The sequence below is a fragment of the Pristis pectinata genome, chromosome 9, assembly GCF_009764475.1.
Source record: "Pristis pectinata isolate sPriPec2 chromosome 9, sPriPec2.1.pri, whole genome shotgun sequence".
NCBI classification, from domain to species: domain Eukaryota; kingdom Metazoa; phylum Chordata; class Chondrichthyes; order Rhinopristiformes; family Pristidae; genus Pristis; species Pristis pectinata.
Window position 1 is genome coordinate 60877374 of NC_067413.1, and position 19691 is coordinate 60897064.

Below are 19691 nucleotides of genomic sequence, written 5' to 3' on the forward strand. Positions count from 1 at the left end.
TGTCAGAGAAACAGAGCACATTATTGGGGGAAAACCACTGTTTAAAAGTCAATTCAAAAAGTTAGTCACCTGTTGTATACAACTCCTTATTCAGAAGTTTCCTCCTTATTCATTTCAATCTGCGGTGCATTTTCTCTGTTGTAGAATCCTAAAAGTTGCTTGCCACATGGCTAATATTCATTTCCGAGCCTTAATGAACAGTGACAGATTGCACAATCATAGGAGCATTTCCGAAGTGCTTGGGCTTGTCCTCAACCAGCACATTCAGTCTCCTATTTCTTCTTCCCAATTTAATGAAGTTAACTGTAGCATTTCTACCACTCCAGCTCTGGTCAAAATCAGCAGATGTAGCACTGACTGGGGATGAAACTTGGAAGGGATAACACGGTGAATTTAAACAATAATTCTCCTTGTCCACTGAAAGCCACAGAAGTATTGGGTTCTGTAGCCCTTCTGGCAAAGCTACATCAACTGGGCAGGAACAAAGCGTCACCTTTGTTTTTCTTAGTCTGTGTGAGCACCAGCTTAAGCTCAACCCACTAATATCCTTACTCTACTATGACTGCAACCAGCTCCTTTTTAAATTCTCATTCCCAACATCTATTACACCAAGCTGGCTTCATTGGCAGGCATGGTAGTGTAGTGGTTAGCGTAACGCTATTACAGCGCCAGTGACCCGGGTTCAATTCCCGCCACTGTCTGTAATGAGTTTGTACGTTCTCCCCGTGTCTGCGTGGGTTTCTTCCAGGTGCTCCGGTTTCCTCCCACATTCCAAAGATGTACGGATTAGGAAGTTGTAGGCATGCCATGTTGGCGCTGGAAGCATGGCGACACTTGTGGGCTGCCCCCAGAACACTCTACACAAAAAGATGCATTTCACTGTGTGTTTCGATGTACATGTGACTGATAAAGATACCTTGTCTAGATGTTACTATTTTCCCTTTGACAGCAAAGTTGGTTGTTAATAATACTAAAAAGCAAAAATATTGAACCTTGATTGGACCACAGGTTATGCTGTGACTCCCATGGTATCTCTGTTCAGCTGCTGTGGTTGGAGAATGCACTATTGTGTGCAGCCACTGAAGTAGGAGGTTAGTCGTTGTCCCCCAGGATCCATCCCTCTTAGCAGTGATGGCCACTGAAAAGGTGTGTCAGTGTAGATTCCCCAAGGGTGAAGGTGACACTTGTCCATCCATACAAACATAAGAATTAGGAGCAAGAGTAGACCACTTTGCCTATGAGCCTGCTCCACTATTCAATAAGATCATAGGTGATCTGACTGTAACTCATAGTCCCAGTTACCTCTCATCCTTTTTGCTAATTAAGAATCTATCTACCTCTCCTTTTAATAAATCTTCCAAAGATTCTGCTCACACTGCCCTTTGAGAAAAAGCCTCAGAGGAAAAAAAACTCCATTTTAACTGTGTCTTAAATGGATGACCTTTTATTTTTAAACAGTGACCCCTAGTTCTAGATTCTCCCACAACAAAAACCATCATCTCCACATCCATTCCATTTAGACCTCTCAGGATTTTATATATTTTGGTCATCCCCTCTCACTCTTCTAAACTCTAATGGATAACAGCATAACTGGTCCAGCCTTTTTCACAAGACAAGTCAGTCCAGTAAACCTACCCTGAACTGCAGCAACAGCTTTACATCTTCCCTCAAAGGAGACCACAGCTGTACACAGTACTCCAGATGTGCTCCTGTATAACTGAAGCATAACCTCTGTACTATTGTGTTCAATTCCCCTTGCAATAAATGATACCATTTGTTTTGGTCTGCATATTAAATAACAAAAAATAACAACACTGAAGGAGATGCAAAGTAGATTTACAAGGATTGAGATGATATATTCCTATAGGAAAGACTGAATAGGCTGGGGCTTTTCTCTGAGGAAAAAGGGCTGATTGGTGTTCTTTACTATCATGAAAGAATTTGGGGAGACACAAGAAAGATGTTTCTGTCTGCAAGGGAAACGAGGACCAGGGCTATATGTACAAGACACTTGCTGATAAATCTAATAGGAATTCAGGAGAAATTATTTCCCAAAAGTGTTTACGATACAGAACTGGTTACCACTTAGAATCATAGTGTGAATGCCAATTGCTTGAAAATGAAGGGCTATACTTTCACAAGTTTCTGAGATGTGTTTTGAGACCTATTCCCTAAAAAGATGGTGGATCATGGAATTACCCCTAGTACACGGAGAGGGTGTTTACATGGTGTGGACTAGAGTAGGGACGGATGTCTGCAATAACAACTTATAATAAACTGCAATGTGTCAAGTGAAGGCATCAATTTGACCCCATTCTCTTTCAAGCTGGCCTGCAGACTTATTCTTAGCTCACTGTCATAATATAGTCCAGCAGAAAAAGACATTCATTCCAGTCAGCCAGCTCCAGCTCTTTTGATGACCAATCTAGTTGGTCACATTCCCCTGTTCTTTCCCTATATCCTGGAATTGTTTCTACTTCATGGTCTGCACTATTTTGGTACGTAGAGGTTGAACAAATTAGTTTCTTACTGCAAGTTTGGATTCTAAAGGAAACTGAATCATTATATACATCTGATTAAATCTCATTGTTTCCTCCAATATGACAACTTGGAGCTGTCTCATGATTTTGTGTTCTCAGGCTTTTGTTCAATGGGTCTCATTCCTACTTCTCCTTGCTAGGTACATTGACTAAGAAATGACACCTTACAAACAACAGAGTGGATTTCATTTAACTGTTACAATTAAAAATTGCAGTTCTTTTTGGTGCTTTACCTTGCAAAGTGATAAAAAAAGATGGAATATGGAGAATATTTTTTCTGAACTTTATACCGGCCTTTAACACAACAAAGTTAAGTTTCACAGCAATAATCGATAGAGTAAACTTACCATCTGATGATATAAATTCGTCCATTATATCCCCATCAAGAGTAGCTAAAACAAAAAAAAATAGCTTTACAGGTATTATGAGAAATAAAGTAAAACACCCAAAGTAACCAGAAGTTTCCAATGTCAAAGAATTCTCAACACATTGTATGTATTTACCAAAGGATTCTTTCACTCAACACTTAGTAATCAGGGTCAGGGCACGTTCTGCCAAGGCAGGAATGATTGCCTATCAAGGCCATAGTAGGCTGAATTTAATGAAGCTAGCAAGATGGGCCAAAGTAATCTTTTACATTCCTACTCTATTGGTTGTAGGATTTAGCAATCTGGCACTTGGCAAATTGAAAAACTAAAAGGCAGGAAATAGAATAAAACAGAAAATAAAATAAGGATTCATTATCAACACTTGCATGCAATAAATTGCATACATCTCAATACTTAAAAGTAACAGATGTTGCTCTGAATTTAACTGCTATATTCTACACGTATCTGCAAAGCAGCGGACATTCACCCTGAGCTACAGGTAACAAATTAAGAGAAAGAAAATCTTAAAATGATTGCCCCAAAATTAAAACAACCCAGCAAGTTTGCAGGCTGTTTTGTAATAATAAAAATATTTCCACCATTAAGTGCTCATTAATCCCTTACCTCTTCCAACATTAAATAAGACCTTGACCGTGAGTGTGAAGGACATTTGTATGAACTGCTGCACTTACACTAACACTCCAGCAATACACTATTAGTACTGTCACTGTTTGATGCATAGGCCTTTGGATTCAATGTTTTCACCCTCTACATTGTAGCTGTAGTTTGCCCTTTGTACGGCTTGTACCATGGAAACTAAAGTTAACTTTGACAATAGCATCCACCCCATCGACCTCAAACCTGAGTAGCCCAGGAGCAGCAGTGTCATAAAAAGCCAATTTAATAATGTTAGTCAATACTCTTTTTCCAATATATTTGCTGAACTATCTTGAAGATAGCAACTCATACTGGGTATTTCACAGGTGCTGTCAATTCATCAGTATACTGCAGTTATTTCTAGTCAGAGCCAGTGAACAACAAAAGCTAGTATGCCAGCCCACACCTCCACAACCAGCACTATCTCTAAAGGCAATAAACAATACAGACAACAGTGTGCTAATCCTTTCATTGTGGAGGAAAGTAGGTTTATTCCAATTCTGTTTAGGTTAATTTTTGCAGTCCAAGAAAATGAATTAGTTACAATTTTTGCTTGGTCTTTAAAGTGGGACAAAGATGATGTTGAGATGTTCTTGACAGTGATAAATAAAAATGGGAACAGAATCAAACAGGATCAAGTTATAGGTACTATCTATGCTTCACATATCCCAGATGCCAAAATACCTTATGTTTTTTTCTTACCACTTGACTCTTCTGTCTTTATCTGCTCATATGATGTTGATGGATGTTTGAGAATGCTACTAACATCTACTGGAAGCAGTGACTGCAATCCATTTTGCTCACGCATGTTCTGTAGTGATTCGGTTGTCATCCCTCTATAAACTTCTGGTGCATCTGCCACATTGGAGTATGGGGCTTCTGGTGCAATACTAGGTAACTGGATACCACAATCTGAATTTAAAATAGTTATAACATTTAAATCAACAAATAGGAAACAGACATCAACTTTTCTTTACCACAAACAGGCAACTAATTCAATGTTATATTGAAATACACATTGACATATATCCAAAAGAAAATTGTACTGAAGGCTTTTATCTTTGTACATAACATACGCTAATATATGCCACTAATATCCAACCACTTACCAGAAGACGGCCTGGATAATGGAACCTGAGCAACGTACGATTCCTTTAATGAGGCAACTCGGTTTGAGTGTGGAGTCAAAGGGAATTTTTGAGGGGTTGATGGCATTCCAAGACCTTGTTGTGGTTGCATTAGGTCATCTGGTGGAGGAACTGGAAATACAACAGGCTTCGAGCACTTAGATTCTTTATTAATGAGAAGAACATGAATGGGTCCCGATTGACTCTTCAAATTAATCTGGTATTTTTTTTGTCCATTTGGTCCCTTTTGTTAGGAAGAGAACATAAATTTTTAATTGTTAATAAATATATTGTTCAATTTTATACAGCGAACATAAAAGAGAGATGCTTGTTACTCTTTCATGCATTTGACCATACCGATGAAGCAAGTTTGGTGCTTATATCATTAATTTTTACTCCATGGTTTTTGAATATGCCCATCACTCTAACAGTCTTAGATTATGTGTTTATCACACATCCAGTGATGGTGAGCCATGCATTACCCCAATCTGCAGAATCAGAACAATATTCAAAAATATTTGACCTGCTGTTCTATAAACTGATTGTCGGTTTAAGGATTCAAAGATACTTTGAGGCGTTTCTCAAACAAATGATAAAGGGCTCTGCTATATCTATTTTTTTAAAAAATCTCAAACCACACTAATTCTGGAATCTGTTCTCTTGGATGATGACAGTGTTTTTTTAAAGCTAGACCTCAAATTATAACGCAACGTACAAACACAAAATATATTCTCCGGCATTCTCAATGCTAATAATGCAGCTATCTTCTCACAAGGTTTCATGCTTTGCCCTCTACCATTTGAAGTGCTTTAACACACAATCTACACTTAAAAATATATTTATCAGCACCTAATTTTACGTCATTTCCAGTGTCTAACTACAAACAGTACTGGAGTAATGCTGATGCAACCTCTAAATAAGACTTAAAATCTAATACTCATTTTGTTCCTAATGTTCTTCTACACCTAATTATTCATGAATTCAGACAAACTGCAGTTCTTTCTTTTACAGGAAACCTGTTTCCACGATCACACAATGCAGATCAACATTTATGTCTTAGCATGCTAAACTGTCATAGCAAAAGGAATGATGCAAGGCCAAGTAAATAATGCAAGCTAAAGCAACAACCACTGTAGTATAAACATCTGTAAACAGCAATATGACAAATCGCCAGATGTTCACTTTAATGAGCCCTAACTAAGAGGACTCCTTCAAATAGTCTTGTGGGACCCTAACATTCACCTGATCAGTTACAAAAACATCAGATCAACGGCCCATTGGAAGAATAGTACCCCTAAGATTATAGCAATCCCTCAATAACACATTGGACTGTTGGCCTATGGTGTCTTTTAACATCTGAATTTACAATTTTCTGACCCAGAGCCAAGCAATACAAACTAAACCTGTAACAGTGTTGCACAAGAAAGCAGAACATATTACAGTTAGAGTTATACAAATGCATCGTGGTTTATTAAAGTGGCCTGGTAGTTATGAAGGGATTAATTAGAATTAGACGTGAACAGGAAATTTAACTTTACATTGCCTATTACAAAGTGTGTTACAAAATACTCCTCATAACATAAAAATGTTAAAACTGGAGGGCACATTGCTGCCGCTCCACCTTAAAATATTAACTCAAGTATCTACAATTGAAAGAGGAATATTTGACCACAGTGAAACATACCAGTTCAGGAGTTGGAACTTCCAGTTGTGTACCAGAAGGGGCCTGGATGGCGAGAAGTGTATCACCTGTTATGAAACCACTAATGGATTAGAACTTTGTTTCTTATGAACTCAGTGTCTGAATCAAGTTTCTACTATGGTTACATAAATAGATTAAAAAGGTACATTAAACATGGTTACTTGAAATAACTCATTCTCCACAAAGGATTGAGAACTTCCACTTAGACAACAAGAACCTTGTGAACATCACAGGAATTTTTAAACATTTAAAGCATCCCGATAGCTTGCAAAAATCAGAAGGAATATTGACATTATCTGTCAATTTAACATTAATGAATTCTTAATTTCCCAAAAGCAAAATCATCTGTGAACTAAAGGAGGATTCGAGTACTTCTCTGCAAGACTATTACTTTTTTATTTCAGATTCTTAAGAGCCATCCAATAAAAAACAACTTCTGCCAGTACTTCAAGGAAACAGATAAAAGCAATGCGCTTTTCCATTTCTCCAATGTGAGCTATTGGACCCAATTTCCTGAAACTACTTAAATATGCATAGAAATTTCATTTTAAACCTGACTTAATATTTTGTGATAGAATGCAATATATTATTATTGGACTTTTTAAACTGCAGCTCTTGAAAATACAGATCTAAAAGCCAGGTACCTTTTTCTATTTGCCAATAAACTTCTTTGTTACTAATGTGTCATATTTAAACTTTGTGGAATTGAAAAGCTTGGAAAAAATTTCCCATGCCTCATTATTGCAAAAACCTTAAAACTACAAGTATTGATAAGATTTAGACAAATTGTTAAAAATAATATAAAACTTTATTTATACAGCATGGTAACAGGCCCTTCCGGCCCAACGAGCCAGCGCCGCCCAATTACACCCATGTTAACCTACCAACCCGTTCGTCTTTGGAACGTGGGAGGAAACCGGAGCACCCGGAGGAAACTCACGCAGTCACGGGGAGAACATACAAACTTCTTATAGACAGCAGTGGGAATTGAACCCCGATCGCTGGCGCTGTAATAGCGTTGTGCTAACCACTACACTACCATGCCAAATTTTTGTATGGTTCCCGTGGTTAAAACCTTTGTAGCCCACAAAGGTGAAAGTCTTGGAGATCACTTACTAACATACCAAAAAATTTAGCTAAAGGGATCTAAGTTATCAAAATAAACAGCACAGTATGTTGGCAATTCATTTTGTTAACATTCACACTGGTTCGATTCCTGTATGCTGCCAAAAAACTGCTTACATGCAGGTGCAACACTATAGGTGAGATGTTCAGGAGAAGATCATGAATCTCCTCAAAAGTGTGTGGAAAGGGAGTGGTTCCTGGACTATTATCACCATGGCATTGCTTCAGGGAGCCACCACCAGATGCCTGGGAGCATGTTAAATGAATGTAAATAGTGTTTGGTGGGAGGTAGAGCAGGTGAAAGGAGAAGAGATTGGCATTCTCAGAATAGACAGCAGAAAATTATCAAACCTTGAAAGCAATTGCAGACATCTTCGTGAGTTGTATATGCCAATGTAAAACAGATAAGGAGAATGATAAATGATAATCATAGTCACAGGGCAATACAGCATGAAAACAGGCCTGTATGGCCCACCAACTCTGTTCCAACCATCAAGCACCAATTTATACTAATCCTTCTTTATTCTCCCTACATTACCATCAACTCCCTCCAGATTCTACCATCTATCTACATTAGGGCAATTTACAGTGACCAAATAACCTACTAACCAGTTTGTTTTTGGGATGTAGGACAAAACTGAAGCACTGGAGGGGGGGGAACCCACGCGATTACAGGAAGAACATGCAAACTCCACACAGATAGTACAGGAGGTCAGGAGTGAACCTGGGTTACTGATGCTGAGGCAGCAGCTCTACTAGCTGTGCCACTCCAAGTCTTTAACTAAGATACAAGTAGACTTGAGCAGTATCTTCCTGTTATATTACTAGTTTCCTAATTTGTTTCAGATCTCAGATGAATCTAGAATTCATAATTTAAGATACAATATTAATCTCTATCAATTTAAACCTCATTAATTCGGAATTTAACTCATCAAGAAAGGATATCTATTATTATGTGTACTGTCCGTTATGTTTTCAATACTCTGCTGTAGCCACATTTTCTGTTGATCTAGTTCTTTTTCCTTTGTTTCCAGTTCTTCAATTTCTGCCTTTAGGTATCTCAATCGATCAATGATTTCCTTAGTATTGCAACCAGGACCAACACCCCTATTAAAAGAAAAATAAATTATGTACCCAGAGTGCAGCAGATCATTGATTTTGCCATATTTGTGAAAAGTGTGCCCTCATTCAACATAGAAATGTATAATTACACTTTTCTTGTATTAGAAAAAAAGTTTTCAAATTAACATCATCATTAACAGTCTAAAATATAAACAAATGTTAGTTACACATAATACTTGTGTATTGAATCCTGCAACACCTAATGGAGGAAAAATAATCACAATGTGCTCATTTATAAATATTGTTTAATAAATCAAATAAAAAATTGCAATCAGAATAGAATCACCCGTTAATCTGAATAAGATGTATACACTTATTCAAAGATCCTGATTAACTTATGTATTTCAAACAGATCAAGTTTGGCAATTTGGCAAACAAGTTTGACAGTTTGGCAAACTAGAGAAAATGGAGGAAAAAATGGAGAAAATATTTGTTATATCTTAGGATTTCTTGACACTGACACCAGATGAATCACATCAAAAATGATACGACCAAGTTAAACTCAGCAACAATAAATTAAATCCACAGGACAGTATGGTTGATATTTACATGTTCAGGTGGGAAGTCTGAATCAGCATCCTTGAAGCAAAGAATGTTCATGTTTCTGCTGCAACAATTCTATTCATTTGACTTAGCAGGAGTCACTGTCAAGTCAGACCGATAGATTCTACTCCCAGGGACAGTCAGATTTCACCAAAGGTTGATACTGTAATCGGGCTTTTAAAAAAATAAAAGAATAGCCAAAGGAGATGGTAGTTTGGTGGCAAAGTGCCACAAAGGCAGAATCAGCAGGTAAGATGCTCTGCCCTTTACTATTGAAAAGAATGCACATTACTCTGTTTAAGAAATATAATCCATTAAAGTAGTACATATAACGTCAATATTTTCATATTATGTGAAGGTAATTGATTGAATCAAGAGCATCTGATTACGACCTGTGCTCAATGTATAAACCTTGTTGTGAAATAAAGCAGCTCATTGAATTGTATCAAATCTAACTTCATCTAGTTTTAACATAACATGCCTTCACAGGGATTGAAGAAGTATATCTTCAAAAGACATGAACAAATTCAGGTTATAGAAATGCACAAAAGAGCAGGTATAGGCCTTTCAAGTCTGCTCTGCCATTCAATATGTTCATGGCTGATCATTCAAATTCAATACCCTGTTCCAGCTTTCACCCAATATTTCTTAATCCCTCTAGCTCATAGAAAAATATCTATCTCCTTCATGATGTTTAATGATTTGGCTTTAATTGCATTCTGTGATAGAGAATTCCACAGGTTCACCACTTCTCCTAATCTGTCTTAAATGGCTTACATCTTATCCTTAGAGTGTGGACTCCCCAACCATCAGGAACATCCTTCCTGCATCTAAATTGTCCAGTCTTGTAAGATTTTTGCAGATTTTTATTAGATTCCCTCTCATTCTCCCAAACTTGAATGAATACAAGCCTAACTGACCCAAACATTTTGCATTCACCAGTCCTTGCATCCCAGAAATCACTTTGGTGAACCTTTGCTTAACTCCCTTCATAGCTAGAACATCCTTCCTCTGATAAGGTAATCAAAACTGCTCACAATGCTCAAGGTGCACTGTTAACCAAGGCCTGAACAATGCCAACGTGAGTTCTCTGCTCCTATACATCATCCTTTCCCTAAGAAGACCTGCATTTTACTTGCCTTCTTAAACACCTGCTGCACCTGCACGCTAACCTTCAGTGACTGGTATGCAGGACACCCAAGTCTCATTCCAGCTTAACTTTCACAATCCATCACCATTCAGGAAATAATCTGCTTTCCTATTATTCCCCCCAAAGTGGATAACCTCATATTTATCTACATTATACAGTATCTGCCCACTCCTTCAACCTGTTCAATTCAACCAGGACCTTCTCTGCATCCTACTCAGCGTTACCCTCACACTCAGCTTTGCGTTGTCTGCAAACTAAGAGATATTACATTTGGTTCCCTCATCCAAATCATTGTTATATATCGTGGATAGCCAGGGTCACAACACTGATCATCACTAGTTACTGCTTGCCACTCAGAAAAATACCAATTTATTCCTGCTCTTTGCTTCCTGTTAGCCAACCAGTTCTCTATCCATATCAACATTTTACCCCAATCCCATGAACTTGAGTTTTGCATGTGAATCTCTTATGTGGGACCTTATCAGAAGCTTTCAGAAAGTCCAAATACATTATATCCATTGGTTATTTATTCTGCTAGCTACATCATCAAAAAAATCTAGGTTTGTCAAGCAGGATTTCCCTTCCATGAATACATGTTGACGTTGTTCAATCTTGTCACTCTTCTCCAAGTGCCCTGCTATTGCATTTTTTTATGTATATAATGCACTCCAGCATATTCCCCACCACTGATGTGAGGTGACCCAGTCTATAATTCCTCTCTACCTCCTTTCTGAAATACTGTGGTTACATTAGCTATCCCCAACCCGATGGAACTGTGCCAGTTTCTAAAGAATGTTAGAAAATGACCACCACTTCATCTACTATTTCTGCAGCTACTTCTTAAGTACTCTGGAATGCAGACCATCAGGCCCTGAGGATTTCAGTCTTTAATCCGTTCAGTTTCCCCAGTACCATTTCCCTACTAATACCGATTTCATTTAGTTTCTCCCTCTCACTAGATACTGTGTTCAAAATTGTATCCTATTTTGTGAAGACAACCAAAATATGAATTTAATTGGTTTGCTTGTTCTTTGTTCCCCATTATAAATTCCCATTGCAAGATACCTACATTTGTGTTTACTAATTTTGTTTCTCTTCACATATCTTCTGAAGATTTTACAGTTATGTTCTCTGCAAGATTCCCACATTCTATTTTCCCCTTCCTAATCAAACCCTCCTTTGCTGAATTCTAAACTAATCCCAATCTTCAGGTTTGCTACTTTTCTGGCCTTTCCATATTTCTTCTCCTTAGATCTAATACTATCCCTAACATCTTTTGAAATCCACCTTTCCTCTTTTATTTTTGCACCATACAGAGATGAGTGATCATTGTAATTCATCTATGCAGTCTTCAAATGCTTGCCACTGGCTATCCACTGTATAGATTGTAACACTCCCCAATCTATCACAGCCATTTCGCAACCAAAAGCAAAATACTGCAGATGCTGGAAATCTAAAATGAAGGAAACGCTCAGTAGATCAGGCAGCATCATTTCCTATTTCATTCTTGTAAATCTTCTCTAAACTCTGTCGAAGCCCTTGACATCCTTCCTAAAGCCTGGTTCCAATGCTCAAACAGATAACCTGCCTAACATCCTTGCTTTTTACTTCATAAATATAAAGCCTTAAATATATTCCTTTCCTTTTTAAAAACTTTAACTTGTCTTGTTATCTTAAAAGACAATGTCCACGTAGATCTTATTGTTCATGCACTGGTCCTATCTTTATCACAGTTTACATTTCCAATTTCTGCGCAAAGTGCAAACTATACCCTCTGAGTCCAAATCTGGAACAACAGGGGCAGCACAGTGGCATAACCAGTAAAGCTGCTGCCGCACAGCACCAGAGATCCAGGTTCAACCCTGGTCTCGGGTGTTGTCTGTGTGGAGTTTAGACGTTCCCCCTGTGACCCCGGAGAGCTCCAGTTTCCTCCCATAGATGCGCAAGCTGATAGGTTAATAGGCCACTGTAAATTACCCCTAGTGTGTCAGTGAGTGGTAGAATCTGGGAGTAGTTAAAGGGAACGTGGGGAGAATAAAAAAAATGGGTTTAATGTAGGATTAATGGAGATGTGTGGTTGATGGTTGTAGTGGACTTGATGGGTCAAAGAGTCTGTTTCCCTGCTGTGTCTCTCTATGACTATATTTATAATATACAATATATTTTGTTACTTTAACCCACTTCCACTGGATGCTGTTTTTTGATTTCTTCTCAATTAAGCCAATTCCTTCTAATACATTGGTGATGTCATAGATTCTTCTTTTCTGTCTTACTGCAAGTATATCGGCAGCCTGTAAATAAATATTAAGAACATGGTTATCAAGAAGTACTTAAAGGCTCACTTAGCACTGAAATGATTTCAACAGGAAAGTATTTATCAGAAAACAACATAATACATATTGAAATTTTAGAAACCCAAATATAAATCAAAGTGAAAAATAATAAAGAAAAGATCTGCACTGGGCTTAATATGGTAAAATCCACACACACCCAAATTCTTACATGAATTGCAAAATAACTTGGTGTGGACTGTAGATAAGTCAAATAATAAAAATATTAATAGAAGATCTGGAAATAGCAGGTTGGGCAGCATCTGTAAAGAAATATATTTATCATTTTCAGAACAATAAGCTTAACAACAGTACAATGTGTAAATTATATCAAGGTGCCCTTCATATTATCAGTTAATGCTTCACACCTGGCAAAGGTTAGGGGATACAAAAGGCTTTAAACAAGTACAGAAGCAGGGAAGTGGAGTGGGTGGGTGAAGTGGGGAAAACAAAATGGAAGATCTGTAATCAGCTGGAAGGCTGGAGTTGTATCTCAGAACTGTCCAAAGTAAAAGAGAATAGCAATTGCACAAATAAATGATTAGCAACACCAATTATCTGGAAAAGAATGTAAGCAATGGTTGTGATTTGTAGAACTTAATGGGCTGAATTGTGCTTGACCGAGTCCATATCTTGTGTTTGCCTCCTGCAGGATTCCACAGCACCTAACGTCCTGGACACCATGCTGCTCTAGCCATTCTGCAAAGCAGCGTGGTCTACAAATGGCATATAGGCCGCGGGCAGCCAAATGAAACCATGTCCCCAGATTTCCCTGATGAAAATCTGGCAGCTCATGCTAGTGAAAGATCTTTTTCACTAAATATCTCACTGTCACAGAATCACAGGAGTCATGTTGCACACCACGTTCATGCCAGTCATCAAGTAGCCTTCTTAATAATCCCTTTTCACCAGCACTCTTCTGTGTCCTGGCAATTCAAGTGCTCTTCCATATAAAGCCTTTAAGAAGGTTTTGAGAGCCTGTCCCTCCACCAGCCCCTCAGAGAGTGCGTTCCAGATTCCAATCATCATCTGGGTGAGAAAGTTCCTCCTCAGATCCCTGCTAAATCTCCTAATCTTCACCCTAAACCTATGCCTGGTAGTTTTCTTTTAAAGACAACTCTCCAATGGAGAAAAGTTTCCTACTATCTACCTTATCAATGCCCCTCATAATTTTGTATACTCAGTCAGGTCCCCCCTTAGCCTCCTCTGCTCCCAGCAACACCAACCCAACTATCCACTCTCTCCTGATTACTGAAGTGCTCCATCTCAGCCAACATCCTAGTGAATCTTCTCTGCACCCTCTATTTTGGTAGCAACTAAAATGATAAATAAAACATTTTAAAAAGTTATTTTGAAATACCTCTTCTAAGTAAAAACAATATTTATTTAAAGAAAATCAAATCACTTAGATTTGCTTATCTTTTTTTTAGTGAAAGTCAGTAACCCCATTCATATGAAAGGGGCTGCAGTAGATATGCAGCCATAGCAAGTGGAAATCTGAAGGACCAGAAAAACGTACGTTCAAGTTCACGTTTATTGTCATAGGTGTACATACACAGGGTATAAATGCCATGAAAATCAGCTTTTTGCAGCAGCAGCACAGTACTTTATAAACATAAGTTAACATAAACTGAAAGTAACAAAGTATACATAACTTATACGACAAAATAAACATAATGACACTAGTGCAAGGTGAAAGCAGAGAAAGAAATATAGTCCGAGATAGTGTTAGAGTTTTTTTAGGTCAGTTCAACAACTTGATGGCAGTGGGAATGAAGCTGTTGTTGAACCTTGAGGTGTGGGTCTTCAGGCTCCTGTACCTCCTGTCTGATGGCAGCAATGAGAAGACAGCATGGCCCAGATGGTGCGAGTCCCTGATGGTGGATGTCGCCTTCCTGAGACATCGTCTCTTGTAGACGTCCTCGATGGTGGGGAAAGCTGTACCCATGATGGAACTGGCTGATTCTTGAGTCATGAGTGCGTTGTGTGCCTTCAGGAACATACCTAGTCTTCCCAAACCAGACGCCCTGGAAGAACCAGGAGATTCGCAGTCTGCTGAGGGCTAGATCTGTGGCATTGAAGACCGCTGATCCAGAATCCTACAAGAAGTCCAGGTATGACCTACAGAAGGCCATTGTGAGAGCAAAAAGGCAATTCCAAGTGAAGCTAGAGACACAATCGGATGCACGACAGCTGTGGCAAGGTTTGCATGCCATTACTTCCTAGAAGGCAAAACCTAACAGCATAAATGGCAGTGATGCTTCAATCCTTGACGAGCTCAATGCATTTTATGCACGCTTTGAAAGGGTTGCACCTGTGCGAGTCCCCATGGAATCCGGTGACCCCGTGATCTCTATCTCGGACGCCGACATCCTTCAAAAGGGTGAACCCCTGCAAGGCGTCAGAACCCGACGGTGTACTTGGCTGGGTACTGAAAACCTGTGTGGACCAACTGGTTGGAGCGTTCAAAAAACAGGTTCAACCTCTCACTGCTGTGGCCTAAGGTTCCCACCTGCTTCAAAAGGGCAGCAATCATACTGGTGCTGAAGAAGAGCAGGGCGAGCTGCCTCAATGACTATCACCTGGTGTCACTCACACCTACCATAATGAAGCACTTTGAAGTTGGTCATGGGTAGAATTAACTCCCGCCTGAGCAAGGACCTGGACCTGCTGCAATTTGCCTACCGCCATAACAGGTCTACAGCAGATGCAATCTCACTGGCTCTCCACTCTGCTTTGGAGCACCTAGACAACCACAAAATGTTAGGCTGCTGTTTATCAATTATAGCTCAGTGTTCAACAACGTCATCCTTCCCAGCCCCACCCCATCCCCCCCCCCCACACCCCACCCCACCCCACCCCATCCCCCATACTAATCAACAAGCTACAAAACCTGTACCTCCCTCTGCAACTGGATCCTCAACTTCTTTATTGGGAGACCACAGTTGGTGTGGATCAGTAATAACGTCTCCTTGCTGACAAGCAACACAGGCGCACCTCACACCATCTATAAATTCACCAATAACACCAATGCTGTTGGCAGAATCTCAGATGGCAACGAGGAGGCATACAGGAGTGAGATAGATTGGCTGGTTGAGTGCTGTCACAACAACAACCTCACACTCAGCGTCAGCAAGACCAAGGAATTGGTTGTGGAATTCAGGAAGGGAAAGTCGGGAGAACACACACCAGTCCTCATTGAGGGGTCAGCGGTGGAAAGGGTGAGCAGCTTCAAGTTCCCAGGCCCAACAAATTGATGCAATCACGAGAAAGGCACACCAACAGCTCTACTTCATTAGGAGTTTGAGATTTGGCATTTCACTGAAAACTCATACAAATTTCTATAGATGTACAGTGGAGAGATTCTGACTGGTATGGAGGCTCCAATGCACATGATTGCAAGTCTGCAAGAAGGTTGTAGGCTCAGCCAGCCCTATCATGGGCACAACCCTCGAGGACATCTTCAGGAGGAGGTGCCTCAAGAAAGTGCCATCCATCACTAAGGACCTCACCATCCAGGACATGCCCTCTTCTCCTTATGGCAATCAGGGAGGAGGTACAGGAGCCTGAAGACCCATGCTCAACAATTCGGAAATAGCTTCTTCCCCTCTGCCACCAGATTTCTGAACAGTCCATGAACACAAACAACCTCTTTATTCCTTTTATTTGCACTATTTATTTTAGTAATTAATGGTAATCTTATGTCTTGCACTGTATTGCTGCTGTAAAACAAATTTCACGTCATACATCAGTGATAATATATCTGATTCTGATTCCACTATTCCCTGCAGACACTTATGCTCCTGTGCATTGAAGTTACCATTCTAGGCCGTGATGCAGCTCGTCAGAATGCTTTCCACTGTAGAAGTTTGTCAGAGTCTTTGATGACATGCTGAAAATCCTTAAACTTCTAAGAAAGTAGAGACACTGACGTGCCTTCTTCACGGTTGTATCTACATGCTGGGCCCAGGATAGGTCCTCCGAGATGCTGACACCCAGGAACTTGAAGCCGCTCACCATTTCCACCACAGACCCATTTAATAAGGATTGGTGCATGTTTGCCTGATTTCTGCTTTCTGAAGTCCACAGTCAATTCCTTGGTTTTTCTGACATTGAGCACAAGGTTATTGTTACAGCAATATTCAACCAGTTGACCCATCTCACTCCTGTATGCTGCCTCATCACCATCTGTGATTCTGCCAATAATGGTGTCATCAGTGGATTTGTAGATGGCGTTGGAGCTATGCTTAGTTACACAGTCGTGGGTATGGAGAGAGTAGAGCAAGGGGCTAAGCATGCAGCCCTGAGGTGCACCTGTATTGATGGTCAGTGAGGAGGAGATGAGGATGAGGGCACGGTAGTGTAGCAGTTAGCGTAACGCTTTACAGTGCCAGCGACCCAGGTTCAATTCCTGCCGCTGTCTGTAAAGATTTTGTACGTTCTCCCTGTGTGTCTGCGTAGGTTTCCTCCGGTGCTCCGGTTTCCTCCCACATTCCAAAGACATGTGGGTTAGGAAGTTGTGGGTATGCTGTGTTGGCGCCGGAGGCACGGCGACACTTGCAGGCTGCCCCCCAGAACACTCTACGCAAAAGGTGCATTTCACTGTGTTTCAATGTACATGTGACTAATAAAGGAATCTTCTGATCTGCATTGACTGTGGTCTCAAGTGAGGAAATCAAGGATCCAATTGCAGAGGGCAGTACAGAAGCCTAGGTCTTGGAGCTTGACCCTTAAGTTTAGGATGATCAGAAATCACTGCTGAATATGGTGTGGTCCAGCAGTGTAGCGTGAATTCAGCTAAGTCAATACCTGACCTTCAGCATGTTCTGTGCTTCTGTCGCTCTGGTGCATCAATGGGGAAGTGAATGTAGTTACTGGTACTGCAGCCAGTGCAATCCAGCCCACTGCTATATTCAGAATGCTGGGAAATACCCAAACAAAAGGGGCGTTGTCCCTCTAGTTTCTACACAGCTTCATTTGAAGAGAATAAGGAATGGGAAGGAGAATTGAAATTTCAAATGACAACATGCTTGTGGACTAACTGCAGGTGTTCAATGTGACCATCTGACGAGGGTTTGTGTTTCTCAGTAAGGCATGGACTGCTTTGTGAAGAATACAGTAAAGTAATAAAGTAAAACTTTTTCTCATCTGGAGCATTTGGAGCCTTGGATGATGGGAGGAGAGACAGTGAACGAGTTCATATTTGCATCCCCTATACTTGTTTGGGAAGGTGCTTTGGGAAAAGGAAGTATTGGGAGTGGCTGTAGATGATTTGATAGAGGGAATATACTTTGAAAAGGACAAAATGTGCTCAGTGGTGTCATTGGACTGAAAGTGCCAGAAGTGGCAGTGGATGATCCACCAAAAGTATAGGTCAATAGAATTCAGAAAAGGGAGACATGATCTCATTGAAACATACACAGTTCTTAGGGGATTTGACAGGGTAGGTGCTTCCCCTAGATGAAACCTTACACCAGGGCTCACAGTGTCAGAATAAGGAGTAGGATATTGAAGACTGAAATGAGGAGAAATTTCTTCACTTACAAGGTTGGTGAATCTTTGGAATTATCTATCCCAGAAGACTACATCACTGATTGCATTCAAAACTGAGATCAACAGTGATGTGGAAAGAGAACTGTCTTGAGGTAGAAGATCAGCCAAGATCTTAATGAACGGCAGAGTAGGCTTGAGGGGACAAATGAACTACCGCTTCTTTCTTATTATGTTCTTATTATCAAAGTGATGGAAGATGTCATTAACAGTTCCATCAAACTGCGCTTACTCACCAATAACTTGCTCAGCAAAACACAGTTTGTGTTTCACCTGGTCCACTCACTCCAGACATCATCACAACCTTGGTCTAAATGTGGACCAACAAACTGAACTGAAGAGGTGAGGTGAGAGTGACTGCCTTTGATATTGAGGCAGCATGTGACTAAGTCTGACAATAAGGTACCCTGGTAAAACTGAAGTAAATGGGCATCAAGGGAAAAAAGAACTCTATCCCTTCTCAGCCAGAAATTGGTAACCAGTTGTCCAGATTCCACAATTACAAAATTCTATTCTGAATCCTCCCAATTAAACACTATTCTTGCCACAAACTCTTGGTGACCCATAATATCTAGGATACATCATCCAGTGGGTTTAATTACACACCTTTCAAATGTTTTCTTCTGTAACATTGTGTACTTCAAACAGTACCAAGGTATAAAAATCTTATACACTAATGAATCTGGTTTTAAAAGGCAGTAATTTCTGGAAGCCAGAAAACAAAGGCTTACAACCCTCCACTACCTTCTATATTATTTATATTTGTTATTCAACAGTGCTGACCTTCAACTAATTACTTTCCAGCAGTACAGATTTTTGGTGATACACATGATTCTCACGTTAACTATAATGTTTATTCCTGCAGTAACACAGAGAATGCCGATCCTACTAAGTATGGCACTGAAAGGACTGACACGCCTTCGAAGAGCCCTGCGGTTTGCAACGATTAGCATCCCGCCAGCAGGTACGAAACAGCCAATTTAGCAGCACAAGTGCGAACAAAAGCAAAATAAGACGTCGCTGGCGAGAAGTTGTTCGCACAGCTCGGCCCCCTGAGTTGTGGAGAGGGGGCACGGCGGTGGGGCCAGGTGCCGGGTACACCTGGCTGCCGAGGGTGCCCCGCCCCCGCCCTGCGCCTGACCCGACCTGACCTGCTTGAGGTCCAGCACCCCGTCCTTGGCCTCCTGCAGCAACGACACGAAGCGCGTAGTGAGCAGCCCGAGGCTCTTCTGGTGCCGGCCCGGACCCGGACCCGGGCCCGGGCCCCTGCCGCCGCCGTTCCACAGGCTCGCATCACCGCCACTTTCGGCCATCGCCGCAGACCACCGTGTGACGTTACAACAGCAGCGGCAGAAGCAGCCAATCAAGAGCCGCGGGGCGCGCCGTCCGCAGTTTAAAAATCCAGGAAATGACGTCCGTGGCAACCGTCCGGGGCGGGGGCAATGTGTGTGGGCAGCAGGTGCCAAGGACGGCCCGC

The 19691-nt window shown here is 40.6% G+C and overlaps 1 protein-coding gene across 5 annotated transcripts in view; it reads right to left on the bottom strand.

The window, feature by feature from the left end:
* LOC127574321 (transcription factor E2F5-like) overlaps nucleotides 1–19673 on the bottom strand; it is a 32320-nt gene extending 12647 nt beyond the window's left edge. For 2 of the 5 annotated variants that reach the window (XM_052023236.1, XM_052023235.1), the window contains exons 1-8: nucleotides 19366–19673; nucleotides 12516–12625; nucleotides 8463–8626; nucleotides 7871–7912; nucleotides 6377–6441; nucleotides 4675–4936; nucleotides 4268–4477; nucleotides 2888–2932 (exon numbers count right to left, since the gene is read on the bottom strand). In XM_052023236.1, coding sequence (XP_051879196.1) covers nucleotides 2888–2932; nucleotides 4268–4477; nucleotides 4675–4936; nucleotides 6377–6441; nucleotides 7871–7912; nucleotides 8463–8626; nucleotides 12516–12625; nucleotides 19366–19527 — 1060 coding nt within the window. In that variant the 5' untranslated portion in view covers nucleotides 19528–19673. Of the gene's footprint in view, nucleotides 1–40; nucleotides 370–2887; nucleotides 2933–4267; nucleotides 4478–4674; nucleotides 4937–6376; nucleotides 6442–7870; nucleotides 7913–8462; nucleotides 8627–9190; nucleotides 9658–12515; nucleotides 12626–19365 lie in introns of those variants that run through there. The other 3 variants (XM_052023239.1, XM_052023237.1, XM_052023238.1) reach the window with 3 other exon arrangements.
* Nucleotides 19674–19691: the final 18 nt, after the last annotated feature.